The sequence below is a fragment of the Colletotrichum fioriniae genome, assembly GCF_027942845.1.
Source record: "Colletotrichum fioriniae strain IMI 355084 chromosome Unknown scaffold_2, whole genome shotgun sequence".
Lineage (NCBI taxonomy): Eukaryota > Fungi > Ascomycota > Sordariomycetes > Glomerellales > Glomerellaceae > Colletotrichum > Colletotrichum fioriniae.
The window spans coordinates 1,225,377-1,239,760 of NW_027076838.1; the positions used below are offsets into that span (position 1 = coordinate 1,225,377).

The 14,384-nt window shown below is 53.4% G+C and overlaps 1 protein-coding gene across 1 annotated transcript; it reads right to left on the bottom strand.

The window, feature by feature from the left end:
* Positions 1-5,382: 5,382 nt before the first annotated feature.
* On the bottom strand, positions 5,383-7,262 carry N0V96_002155 (uncharacterized protein; the record flags this gene model as incomplete). The annotated part of the gene is made up of 2 exons (XM_053187809.1): positions 5,383-6,424; positions 6,475-7,262. 2 exons carry the CDS (start codon positions 7,260-7,262, stop codon positions 5,383-5,385), a joined length of 1,830 nt encoding a protein of 609 aa, XP_053055313.1.
* Between the last annotated feature and the right edge of the window lie 7,122 nt (positions 7,263-14,384).

The following is a 14,384-nucleotide window of genomic DNA, read 5'->3' on the forward strand; positions in this document are numbered from 1 at the left end:
ATTGTAGAATCGTATCATCGTAACGCCAAACCCCCCTCTTTCTTTCTCTCCTTTTATTTTCATAGTCTTTGGCGCTACTCTGTACCTCAGCTCAGAAACCGTCATGGAACTACCTACCACGACACTCTACCTCGCTCAAGCTACCTCTTCATCCTCACCCAGCCAGCCGCTCCTTGCTTCTTTCCCGCCTTGTGTTTGTTCCTGCGGGCTCCCGATTACCTCAGGGATACCTGTGTGGAGAGCTGTACGAAGGGTATCGCCAAAGGGTTATACGGCGTTTCGTTCTCGAGAAACATGTTGTTTGCAGTGAGACACCAGGAGCCGACGAGACATGCCTTTGAACTTCCCCCCGTCTTCTCTAGACCTATCGGTGGCGCCCCCTTTGAAAATGGGACCACGAAACAGACCACTTCAGGTTCCTCTGTAAAGGTTGGTGAAGTTGAGTAGGCATGTATCACCGTTTATACCGAGAACCGCCCGAGCAATCAGCAAAGGCAGAACAACTAGATAAATGCGTGACCGTCTATACCTGAATTCGCCGTCTATCGATTCCGTTTTGCTCAAAGTACAGACCAAGGCCCAGCGAAACGGTGGCAGCGCTTGCATCTTACCTTGACTCAAGCGCGCAAAAGAAGCGAAGACGCGAGCAAAGAGTACATCGTCATTGACTTGCTCCTCTTTTCTTCCCGAAAAGACTTACCTGAATATCGGACAGTGAATCTTGGAACTGCACTAGAACGTGCCTTAGTGGGAACGGAAAATGGCACGGGGGACGCAATCTCCTCTCCCGGTCCGCGCAATCCAGATCCGACAAAACGCACACGTGCCGCGCGCGTTCTTCTTGCATTACTTCTGCATGGCGAAGATCGATCGGGCCATATTTCCTTTTCAAATGCTCCGCAAAGAGAGTCACGGAGCAGCAGTTCATCTTGTCAAGCGGGAAGGAGAAAATTTCTCGAAAGCTAACCTTACGTCAGGAATTCACTTACAAAAGAGCTAGAGTCTAAGTATAGGTGCAACGGCCCAATGAAAAGATGCAACGTCAGCAAAACCACCAAGATTTCCGTCGACCGGAACCTCTGGATTGCATCGCAAGACTCACCTTGGCCTCACCTTAGTTCCCTTTCGAGACGCGATGTCGGGAAAGGGGGAATTGGGGGGCAAGCGATGTTCTCCTGTAAGAAAAGAGACGAACTGATACTTCCTTCTGATCGCTTTCTTCCCCCCATCCGAACTTTGCGCATCGACGGCGACGCAAGGCTAAGTCATGGTTTGCATGATTCCCCTCTCGTTCTTTTTCTGCTGCTCACCTGCCCCCCCGCGATGCGATGTTAGTAAGGAAGAAACTGAGCGGATGATGCGAAGTATCGGAAGAAATCCCCATCGCCACCAGACCGTTTCTGTACCTAACAGCACAAGCGCAATTTTCTTGAGGTGAAGAAAAAAGGCCAGTAAGTGCGTGAGAAGTCGCAATGCACAGAACCGTTTCCCCTCCATCCACACCTAGAGACTAATGTATTCACCGGTCCTTGACCTAGATCCTGACCTTGCCTTAGCATCTGTCGCTTCTGAGGAAAGGACGGTGAGACTAACATGACCTTTTCACTGCCTTACTCATGGGAATTTTTCCGGCGTTTTCCTCTCCTTCTCTGTTGCACGTATACGTAGGTACTCACAATTTGCGACTCACACGCCCTCCTCGCATGGGTACTCTGTATCACGCACAGCAGCAGCAGCATCGGCGGCGGTAGCAGCGGCGAACCTCGCTGCCTGCAGCCGGGGTAGGAAGCATCATGCGAACTCATGCAGGACAAGGACGTCGGCGCGCACACGGGAATAGAGACATCCGTGGAATGAGAGATAGATTGAGACCTCTGAAGAAACAAAGCCCAGAGGAAAGGGGAAAAAAAACCCCTACCACAATGTCATCAGCTCAAACCCGTGACGGGGCTCTCCCCTCCCCTGCCTACCTACCCACTGAGCAACTGCAACGCATCTTCGCTCCCGTGAGCGCGAGCTCAAGCATGCGGCCTCGAGAGTGTCTAAGACACGCATACGAGCGAAGATAGGTTGGGTGGGTGGGTAGGTGGTGTTTCCCCCCCCTGTTCTGGAGTGCATCTGCTCACGATGTAAGTGGTAAACTTCCCAATGAAAAAAAGCCCACGCGAGGAAGAGAAGGATTCTGTTTCTGCCCCTGGTGTGCGTCTGTCTGTCTGTCTGCCGTCTTACCACCTTTATCTTCCATAATTCATTCTTATTTCGGGAGACGCCTAGATGGTCTTGGTGCGACTCGTTGCCATTTCACCACCATCATGACTACCTTCATGGGACGTCTCAAAATGCCGAAATACAAGAGGATCTCAGTTATCCCTTCTTCGGGGTGCCTTACCTCACCTCTCACCTAAGTTCCCTTACATGACACAAGTGAGCTCATCGAAAAAGACAAGCTAATTTTGGCTCCGAGTATCTAAGAAAGACCTGCAGGAAATTAAAAAAAAGTAAAATCCTGGCAAAACGCACCACCACCATCTGCATCCTTCCCACCCGCACCGCCCAAGTGACTGCTCTAGCGTTGCGTGTACAAGTGTGGCTTGCCTCTCTCTCGCGGCACATCTTTCCGCAGCTCTCACTTTGTACCACCGCGCGAAACAATGGACTTCAGCGGACGCTACTCTGTAGTCTGTACTTCTTCAGCCGGAAACAATACCATTCTTCTCAAGAAAAGCTCTGGGTCTAGATTCTTAAACCTAATGCAGATTCACTTGCCCCAAGCTCTCTCTCTCTCTCTCTCTCTCTCTCTCTCTCTCTCTGTACTCACCCAAGCTCCCCCTTTCCCAGCCACCCAGATTTATCCCCGCCTCCGCCTCCGCCCCGATACTTACACACACATCTTCAGCCGGCCCTCGTCTCACATTCCGAGTACCTACCAAAGCCCACGAGAAAAAGTCCGTCTCTCTGAGCCTGCATGTCACTAGTATAGAGGCAGCAGAATATCTCAGCCCATCCACTCCAGTCTCTCCCCCTCCGCTCGCACTCAACTCTCACGCGCCGCCCCGAGGGCAGAATAAGCTGCATTATCAACCAATCCCACATCACCAAAATCCCCATCCATCCATCGTCTTGCCCTCCTCCTCCTCCTCCCCTCATGCGACCAACGCTAACGCCCGCATGCTCCCACCACCCGGACCCTCTAATACCTGCTACTCTCTGGTTTGCCTCAAGCAGACGGGGGACTCTCGCACTATTCCCGGATTTTGAGAATGATCATCCCGAAAGTGGAAACTAAGCTGGCTGGTAGGCCAGAAGAAAAAAATATCATGATTAGATTTTGGTCACTCACCCACTTCTCTCGCATCTCAGTGGTCAATATTCAAACAACACTAACAGATCCCGAGAGTCCTACCTTGCATTTTGCAGTGTCCAAAAACAAACCTGCTGCGACTCTGACCAACGGAAACAAGTCACACTCACACATACTTCGGAAACCGGGAACGATCATGTATGTACCTACTCTCACTCCACCCCTCGCATCCCCCAAGCCACACAACCCATCGGGCCTTACAATGCCCATCTTATCACGTACACTCCCCAAAGCGAGAACCAATAGATGGCCTCATTCGCCTCTGCGTTCAACATGATTTCCTTGTGTACTTCGTTTCGTTTCGTTTCGTTCCGTGCCCGTTGGCCTCTCCCTTGCTCGTCTCCCCTCGCCGTCCATATCTAGGTAGTCACGCTTGTATCCTCGCCCTCATTCCAAGTTTCCGGACCGGCGTTGGCCGGCTGGCTTGCTTGCTTTCGTAACTTCGCCCCTACCCCCCTTCCCATCCCCTCAACGAACCCTACCCCCAATAACGAGCCATCCAAACCGAGGAGTGACCAAAAAAACGTTGATCGCCTTAGTAGAGCCGTTGCTATATGATACGGTAACCCGCCATCGCCCCCCTTCGGCAGGGAACCCACCTATGTAACCAGGAACTTACACTACCATACTAGGTGCTCAGCCTCCAGTTCTGGTCCGCATTGGGTGATGCCTAGCCAGTTTCCTCCTCTTTCTCAAACGTTGACCGAGAATCCCTCCCCATGCGTCAAAAGTTTCCCGCGCACCTCGCGGACCGGATCAACCGATCAGCGACGCACGAGGGACGATGACTCCTTGCTAGCCTTTCGATTCAACCTCACCTGGGCCGGGGTGCAACGAGTAGCAAGAAACCTGTAAGTGTCACCGGTTCTCCATGTCGGCTAGTGCGCGTCGCATCATGGCAAAGCACAGATAGGCATGTTTTCAAGGAATGGGAAGATATGAAGAATCTTTGGTATCTTTTTTTGTAGATTTGCAAGTAGCTACATGAATAGAATGATCTCCCCCATGCCAAAGGAAAGGCGGGGGGCAAAAACATGAAGAAGATGGGGGCCAACGGCAGGCTGTTTGACTGCTCGTTACCCGAATATCCAAATACTCCTCTGTCTCTCCTACTGTCTGTCCTGGTGTTTGTGCGCGTGTGTGCCGGTACTAGTGTCGGTTTATGTCGCATTAAGATGTGCAGAAAATACCAAAGAAAAAAGGCTTTCGTAGAAGTAGTGATATGGTAAAATTTCGTTTCGTTTGATTGTCATTGATCATGAGGTTCGTTTCGACTCATTTCCGTTTCCACGTTTCGTCGCGAGACGCTTTCTCGTTTCTCGTCAACAATCTGCAACTTCGTGCGGTGCTGTCCATCTTTCCAGTCAAGGCCAAAAAAGGAAATCAAAGGAAATAAAACAGAAGGAAAATTAGACAAAAGAACAAAAGAACAAAAGAACAAAATCAACATGATTCCCATCCGAACACCACCCCCTCCCCTTTCCTCCGTCTCCTGTGAGATGACATCCCTCGTTGTATGAGACCTGCTCTCCTCCGGTAACCCAAGATTCCATGTGACCACCCCTCCATTTCCAAGCCAACCCCGTTGCCCCCATTGTACAAACGTTGGAAAAGCTTGGCCGTCCCGTGTTCCCATGCTCTTCTCCCCCGTCCCGTCCCTCCTTGCCTGGAAAGAGCAATAGATACCAAACTAGATATGTGAAATACAGAGATATCAGACCAAATCCAGAATGCTCGCTCGCTTGCTAGATACCGGAGGGAAATGGCGTCCCAAAATGAAAAACACAAAAAGTAAAGCGGTTGGAAAGTAAGTATGTCCGAAGAGCTTCGATCATTTGGCGGTGAAAAGAGGATTGTTTGGTGCGTGAGCAACAATGTCTGGGGTTTTGTCCGCGGGAGCGGTAGAAGTGTATGATGAGCTTCGGCTGAAAGGAAAAAAGATGTTTGGTAGAATGATATTTTGTGCTAAGAGTTGAGATTCGTTGATGTGATCATGAGATCGTATTTTTTTTTGGTCTTCGTTATTCGTTAGCGCCCGCTTTCGCGCTATTGCTTTCGGACACCATTTTGGCAAAGTTTCTGACGACTTCGCTGGGGATCTGATCCCAAAGTAGTGATCTAGTGTAGACGTCGGCTGCGGATTGCTTGTTGGTCCGCATTGCTGAGAGGGCATCGGCAAGGTTCTTGCGGCCTTGGCTGGTGGTGCGCTCGGGGGCGTTGTTAATGAAATCCTGCGAGCTGACGCCGTTGTACTGAGCAGCCGAGAGTCCAAAGAGTTGCTCGTTTGCTTGTTCATCGGTAGGCTGGGTGAGGGAGTCGCCAAGCTGGCCGAGCATCGAGGGCGCGACACCGCCCATGGAGGTGTCACCCATGGGCATGGCCGAGTTGTCGACCCATGAGCCGCCGGAAGGCTGAGGAGCGAGAGCGTTCAGAGTGTTGGATGCTCCGTTCACACCGGCATCCTTGAACACGTTCTCAAGGAGGGTGGCAGCTTCAGCGCGGACGTCCTCGGAGACCCGGGGAATGGCGGGGGTAGAGCGGCTGGACAGAACAAAGGCACCGACGAGGAAGAGCATGAAGAGGATGCCGCCCTGGGAGGAAGACTTCTCGGAGTCGACGGGGAAGGAAACATCAGTCTTCTTGGCCGGAACCACCTGGAGCTCCTGCTTGACTTCCTGTTCCATGGGGTACTCGCCGAGGAAGTTGACGTTGTCCCAGCTGCCCGGCATGGTCATGTCGTTCATGTCGTCGTAGCCGGAAACATAGTTGTTGGCAGGAGCAGTCATGGCGGCGCTCTCGAGACGCTGGACGTGGTCGGTAAGGACGCTGACCTTCTTCCGGAGTTCACCCGTTTCGATCGTGTGGGAGCGGATCATTTCCTCCTTCTCCATGGTGAGTGACTCGATGTACTCCTGGTTGAACTGCTTCTCTCTCAACAGCTGCTCCATCTGTTTCCTCATGTCGGCCATCTCCTCCTCCAGGTCGGTGAGCACAGCGGTAAATTGCTTCTTCTCATCCTCAAGTCGCTCAGTGTGTTGCTTCTTTCTCTGGCGAGAGTCAAGGCTGTCATAATGTCAGCAAGTGGAATTAAAGGGAAGTGAGTGTGCACGTACGCTGCCTGGCGATTCCTCAGCAATCGCTTTTGCTGCTTAAGCTCCTTGATCTCTTGCTCATCGGTGGACTGAGCGATGAGATGATCGATGTTGCTGAGATTGCGCTCGGCCGGGATATCGAAGCGTGCGTTCTTCTTACGAATGCCGTCACCCCTTCTCATGTCGTTGTGCGAGCGGATGGTAGGGCTGCCGGGGCGCATCTTCTTGGCCATAGATTCCGCCTGACCGATCCATCCCTTTTGCGGTGAAGTTGGAATGGACTGGTTGCCTGAACCGATGGGTGCGAACATGTTGATTTGACCGGTAGGGTTGGTGAAGGGCGTCTGACCCGGGACGGGTCTTTGGAACATAGGAGCGCCATTGTCGTACTCAGCCGGCATGCCATCGAATTGCTGGAGGGGAGTGCAAGAGCCAGAGGTATTGCTCAGGGACCATCCGTTGCCTTGAGGGGCGAAAGGAGAGGGCTGAGCATGATCCAGGCGCATGAAGGGGTTGTTGTTGTGCTGCTGCTCGATGAAAGGGTTGTTGGATGGCACGGATTGCATATCGACCGACTGCCAGTCCTCCGTCTTTGGTGAGAAGAGAGAGCCGCCAACGGCGAAGGAGTCTCTTCTGCTATCAACCATGGGAGGCGACATTTCCAGGCCCGAGTCGAGTGCGCTGTGATCCAAGATGGTTTCGTCGAGGATGCTGTGATCTTCCTCTTCGTAGTACTTTTGCGCTTGTGTTGTGTCTACAGTCAAAGGTGTTGGTCTGTAGAAGGACGGCATCTGGTACGTTGAGACCATTTCTGGTTATGTGAAATCAGCAGTCGAGTGTGGACTGCGTTGTTGTGCTGTGATGGCAATGGTGCCTATTTTTCTAATCTTGCGAGGGCGTGTTAGTCGAGGGCAGCGCAGCGGTGAGAACGGTTGGTGGCCCAGGGTTTATTTTTGGGTGTGAGTAAGATGTGGAGACGGGTGCTGCGCACTCTGAGATTTGCAGACGAGGGTATGGAGGAGTGAGTATGCGCTTGGGCTGCTGTGTATTGAGCGGCAAAGATGCATGTATTGCGTAGCGGGAACTTGCAGTTAGAGGCGAGAAGCGAGCTTTTTGTGCGAGACTCGTTCAGAGGGCCAAGCAAGAAGTACGCGAATTGAGTTGAGGGCAAGAAAGTAAGGGAAAAAGCAGAGGGCGGAGGTGGTCGAGCGGGATGAGTGATAAGAGAGGTTGGTGGGGATGGGATGAGAGGATGTGCGGGTGGAGGGTGGTCGGAAAGTTTTAAAGGGCAGTGCGTGCAGGACGAGGAGGTAGAACAACGGCGGCTCTGAAGGGGAGAAACACACTCACAGGCTTTCAGGGATCGGTTATTCTTTTTCTTCGAGTGTTACGGTGCTGCGATGCACTCCAGATCTTGTGGCGAGGTAAAAAGTAGTTGGTCTGGTCAGACACACAGGGCGGGGGAAAAGCCTTGAGTATGTGTGCGTGAGTCGAGTCGATGAAGCGGCGTCGAGAGGGAGACGACGTGCGGAAGAGGGATGATGGGACAATAATAAACAAATGTGTGTTGCAACGATAGGGAAACCGTCTGAAGGATGGGGTGCCGAAAGTATGTATATGTATGAAGGTATGTACGGTCGACGCTGGATGGGCGAGCGAGTGCGGATAGTGTCTGTATGAATGTGTGCGTGTGAGTACGCAGTCTGGTGTGTGTGTGTGTGGTGTGTGATCTCGTTTTCTTGGTGGGCGGGCTAGGTAGAGCTGGAGGAGGAAGAGGGAAGGTTTTGTATTTTCAACAGCAAAGGCGGCACTTCTGCGCAATTCCCGGGATGAGGTACCTGGTTAGAAACGGTGGCCGGGGGTGAGGTACTTTGCTTGGCTTCGAGAAGGATACGGTGGACATGGGACGGGGGGAGGAGGAGAGTCACAGTAAGGCAAATGTAAGGTCGCGGGTAGTGTGGAAGGTCAGGCTGGCCCGGGTCCAGATCCCAGTCCAGGGTTAGAAGGGCAGTGGGGAAAGAACAAGAGACTGAGGGAATCGGGAGTTCACCTCAGAATGACTTCCTATGGGAGCTTACGGAGGAAGAGGGTCACCACGGTACGGTACGGTAAGGTACGGACGGTACTGACGGCGCGAGAACAGAGAGGACGGGAGGGGTACGAGACGGACACAGCAGAGTGGGGCTAGTGAGGCAGAGGATGGAAGGAAGCACTCGTAGAGTCTACGGATACCTTGGAACTACGGTAGGAAAGAGCAGCCCGTTGCGGGTGGGATGCGATGCGCATTGGTGGGTGTGTGGTCACTTGTTTGTGGAGGGTGGCCTAGGATATGGACGGGGTGGGTGTATGGTAAACAGGCCCAGTCAGCAAGAGAGACGGGAACCAGGCAAGTTTTCTGGCCAGTGGGAGCGACCATACTCTTCGGCGATTATAGGACGAGCAAGATAGAGAGTGAGCCGAGGGGGAAGACAGACAGAGAGAGAGAGAGGGAGAGAGCGAGATCATGATGCCAAGGCGAGATAAGTCCTCGTGTCCCTGTTTCCTCTAGGCAAGATACTTTCGGGACTTGACGGCGAATACTTGCTAGCCCATATCCGTCTTGTAATTCTGTGTGCGGCAATAGTAAACCTTCTCGCCTTGGCTTGTCAAAATTATTCGGAAATTTCATCCGTAGCCAGTGTCTTTTCACGATGTCTTGTGGCGATGATTTGATCCAAATCTGGCGAAACCGAGAGAGCCCTGAGAACGGCAATCGGAAGGGCACCTAGACAATGCGACGGACGGACGGCGCCGTAGAATGCGTCCTTGGAACAAGACATACACAAGGCATGGGGCGCGGGCAGAGTAAAGGAGCGTTGAGCAGGGGTTCAGTTTGGCTTCAGACCGCCTCGAACTCTCCTTCTCACCTCACGGACTCTATCAAACTTGATAGACTTTGCTTGCCTCTTGCCATCTTGGTACCCAAGACTCAAGAAAAGGCAACAAGCTAGACGGGCTAAGGTACTGTTCGGCGTACTAAACTAGGGGCAATGTACCTGGAGGCCGAGGGGGACTGGTTTAGAAGAAGACCTAGGGCTTGCGAATTGCAAAAGACTCTGAAGTTTGATAGGAACGCGGCGCGCGCGCTCAGGGCGGGCAAAAAAAGGGCGAGGTACTAGCCAATACAGAGAAGAGAAGGTCACGGAATGCAAGTTGGAAGGTGGACGATTGTTCAGAGCCAAAGCGAAACCCAACCCCACGTCCAGCCGATGCGCTCCGACTGGATTCTCTGTGCGCTCTCTCGGCCCAGTGGCTCACTGACTGGGGCCCTTGGGGGGCGCAACTTGGGAAGTGTGGCCGGGTATGCATCTGTCAGTGTAGGACCGCTGGGGGAACGACAGCGTCCGGCCGGCGAATGAGGTCAGAGGTGAGCAGGATGACAAGAGATTCAGAGTTCTGGGCCTTTTGGGTCGTGACCTCGATGCGCCGGGTCTGGGTGGACGGGGATCTTGCCGGAAGACAGGCGAGCGGCGGGCGGGTCTTTTCAAGGGAGGAGATGACAATGAGAGGCCCGGTGGAGGGGTTTACGGCTCGGCCGCAAGCCGGAACCGCCCAATAGAGGGCAGAAAAAAATTCATCTATTCATCTTTTTGCTAAAAAGAACCAGACGGATGGGAGGGAACTGAGGGAAGGGAAACTGGATGAGGGAAAATGGAATGGCGGTCACGGTTCACAGACGGTGGGGGTTGGGCTTGCAGCTTGGGCCATTGTCCGTTCGGCAAATCATTGTTCAGTGGCTGAGGAAGCACCGAGAGAAGCAGGGAAGGTGGCGTGGAACGGCAGTGGACGGAGGGCTGAACGGAATGGCACGGAATGCAATGACCGTTGGACGGGGGACGGGGGACGGGGGACGGGAGGGATACCGTTATGACCGAGATGTCGTTGAGGGGAAACGGTCAACGTGGGGAGGTGAGTGGGCTTCTTCCACGTCTTAGTATCTCCTCATGCACCAGTTCCTACCCTCACTTGACGCTCTAAAAAATAGCAGCATGGTCAAGGATGACGTACCTTCGTACCTTGATGGGCGAAGCCATGGTGATGACCCAAAACGGAAGGAAAGATACAAAGTCTAGAGGTGAAATGAGCCCTTTGAGTGGCGAGCACACGGGTGCACCCCAAAAAAGACCCTTGCGAATAACATAACGGCCCTGGCGGTTCTCGCTCCTTGCCTCCCGCGTCCACTGGTTCAGACTGGACGAGAGCGGACTCGCGGAGAACGCAGCTCCAACAGGTTGGGCATCGACGGCCGCTGTCTCTCGCGCGATAGGCTCAGTCACTTTCATGTTATTGATACCCAAAGGGCCCAAGAATAACCCCCCAACTTACCCCCCGAGACGTGACCTATGAAGCCCGTTGCAGCCCTCCTGCATCCACTAGCAAGCCACTGTTTCTCGTCTCCGGGTTCCTATTGCTCGGCTCTCAGTGGGGTGATCACACGGGTCTGGACACTGGCTACAAGGCAAAGGCGGTACACCGAGGGACTCACTGTGAAGCGTGGATGGGAATGGAAACCCTTCCTCCCGTTCCGTATCAGATCCCATGGAGATGATGCTATCGACTGTCATGTTCAGCTCTCTCCAGTAGCGCAGTCACTCCAGTGTCATTGCAGCCAAATCAGATAACGAGGCAAACCATGACAAGGCGAAGCACAACCTAATCGAAAGGAGCCACACTGAGCCTGGGAATCTGACCTAATCTAATATTGGCGACGATATCAGTACCTTTGGGCTCAGAGATAGAGCATGACGAGTCCCCATTCAGAGTCGTATCGTCCAATATTCCCCAGATCATCTGGTCCGGGTCGCGACTCACCTGTTCAAGCCTCAACCACCAAAAAAATGACACGAGAGATCCAGCAGGAAGACAATAGCCCTCTCCCGATCCGATCGATCACTCTGCCATCCTTGGCCGAAATGCCGTAGCCGTAGTGTAGAATTCTTCTCTCTTGTTCCTAACCAACTTCCTTGTCTTAACTAGAATGCCCCGTTTTGTTCTCCCGGTCCCGCGAGACAGAATGCGCAATTGGCCAACCTCGTCTATTGTGAAGTCGGGATGATGCTCGTACCCTCAGACGAAATTCTCAGCCACATCCCTGGAATACGGAAAGCCACCCATCGCCTATATTTCGGACGCATCGACCGACGGACAAAAGTCAATTCTGACATCGGGAGGCACACAGGCGCAGAAAGGCATACGGATAGAGGGGCAAGTTGACACAACCAGGACAAAGGAGCAGGGGACCAAAAAGTCGGTGGCTGGGAAAACAACATCCGGGAAACATATCCAACGCCAGCCGGTGATGCCCAAGCAACAACGTCCAACACCGGCCAGCCACTCAGCCTGAAGAGACGCGTGAGCCCCCAGCTCCACTGTGCTTCATGGCCGCATACACAGCGGCCCATCACCAACTTGAAGACCCTCATTCTGCTTTGTCGGTGTGCCACGGTGCTTGTTTCGGGCCTCGTGCCCAGAGCAGGTATGAATGGAACGAGGAGGTAGGTAGGTAGGCAAGGCGAGGAAGGTACCTCGAGGCCCGCTCTACCATATTGGAGGAACATCACTCAATGAGGTACGTCTTCGTCTCTCGTCACTTGTGAGGTGTACCAGAGGGGAAGTGGTCTGGAGTAGACGAGGCCATTGTGTGTACGCAGTATGTGTTTGCTCGCCATCCCCCGCCAGTGATTCATCACACGCGTTTCGCGTCCTGAAGCGCGCCAGACGATCAAGACCAGCGAGGTGCTCAAGGAGTCGCGACGTCACGGAGATGCATCGGCGACGTGAATCATGCGCGACTCCACTGATGGACCCCGGGGGACCACAGTCTGGTGAATCTGCAAAGGCGAGATGCTGCACTCCCACATCCTCGCATTGAATCTGTGTGGTGTAATGTATAGCGGATGGAGGTGTGCTTGCTCTCATTCCTCTTCCAAAGGTACTTTACCGACCTTACCTAATGTACGGATACCTAGGTACTTACCCAGGTCGGCTGAGCTAAGAAATTCCTCCGTAGCTGTGTTTCTCGCCCCAGCCCGGCAAGTGGATCCCCCGCCGTCGTCGTTGTCGTCGTCTCCTCACCTTCTGGAAAAACTCGGCCACCGCGAAAGCCGGAAGGAAGGAACCTGGCACGCCGCACGCCGCACGCCTGGAAAAAATGGAAGGTGGGAAAAGGTCGGGTGGGCACCTGGCGACGATGGGCAACGTGATGGCTCCGTTTGAAAAGTGGAGCACACACTTAGACGACCCGTTAATGGACCGACGCCGTCCCCGTCATGAACCAATCGTCCAAGTGAGGCGAGCGAATTCTGCTACCAAGACGCGAACGAAACTTGCGACATCCACTGTTCACTCTCGATTGCTGTGAATCCCAAGTCCACTCTACTGCGTACATACCTCACCAACCAAAACGTGAACGGCCCTTGGCCAGATCGGTCCCCTATTGTCAGGTCAGCTCGGCTCTCTGTCAGTGGTCACTGGGAGAGAAACCAGTCGATGAGAACATCACCCACACACAGCCGCGGATACCTGACCATGCCTCCGTCGTGCCTTAGGTACCCCGACTCTAGTCAACCCAAGTCCACGCCGAGGTCAGCGACCATGGGAGCTGGAGCCGAGCGCCGACTTCTCATACGCCGTCTCCCCTCGTTACCTCTCACGCGTTCCTGACGACGGAGCCCAACCTATGGCCTAGACCTGGCCAACTTCGGCCGACGACCCCTTCATCGTCTGAACGACTCCTTGTATACGACTTACAGCTTCAGACCGCCAAACCCGCCATTGGATGCGCTGCGTACGGTGTGCGACACACCTCTCCTCGACGGCATCTCATCCCAATACGCCCAACGCCCGCATCGCGCCTGTCACTTTCAACTCGGATTGTCCACACGGAAAGCTCCCCTGTCTCTTCAACAATGATCGCGTTGCCTCATCGTACTTCTCATGCGCCTTGCATGAACAAAAGTCTCACTTAGTCGTCATGTTGTTCCCCGGCCACGACCATGGCCCTTCATTTCCCAGAATGCCCACCGCCTCGCCCTTCTCTCCTGCCAAGTTCTTATTCTTGGAAGCCGGCGCGGCTGACATCGGATTCGTACCCAAACGTATGTTGTTGCCCGACCCAGCCTATCGGATCGAGATCACTTGCTCCTCTACCCTGGAACTCAGAAGAGCCTCTTCCATCGTATCCCTTTTCTTGAGATCTCAAAGGATGCTTCGGCAGGCAAGGGAGTCGTCAATCGGCAAGCGCGGTCATTTCCATGTCGTTTGCCCTTTACCTAAGCAGCTGGGCGAGGCTTCGTCTGGCGATTGTGGCTTACAAGTGAAGCCATGTGGGCCAGCCACCATCATCCAGGCTTTCAGCAAACATCCTGCAAAGTTCGACCGCAACCAATTGACTACGATAGAAGGAACTTTTTTTTTACTCACCGAGAAACTTGATTCAATTTTGTACCAGGTCTACGGCTGCCGACGAGAAGCAATATCTCATACAGCCACTCTTGGGACGGTTTCCTGACAGGGCTGACCCCAGCGGGGCATTTACGCTTCAGAGCACCCCTGTTCCCTGGATTTCTAGCTTAGATCCAAGCCTGCCTCTCCGAATTAGCATCCCGGTGAGGATCCCCGGTCTCACTTCGCATTGAGAGCAATGGGTTCCCAGTTCAACATAGCGGCCAGTGTCGCGGACTAGCAAATCAATGACCAAAAACCTACGCGTCCACTTCGATGATCGAAGCGTATGGAACGAGTGGTCGCCCTTCTCGCAAAATCTCTTCAATTTGAGTCATAGACATATCCGTCTCTGCCACCAGCTTTATTTTTTGTCGGTGAGCCCCAGCCGGCAGCTTAAGCTTCTCATCCCCGGGATCCACTCCGGAGCTACCGTCAGAGTTTCTCCC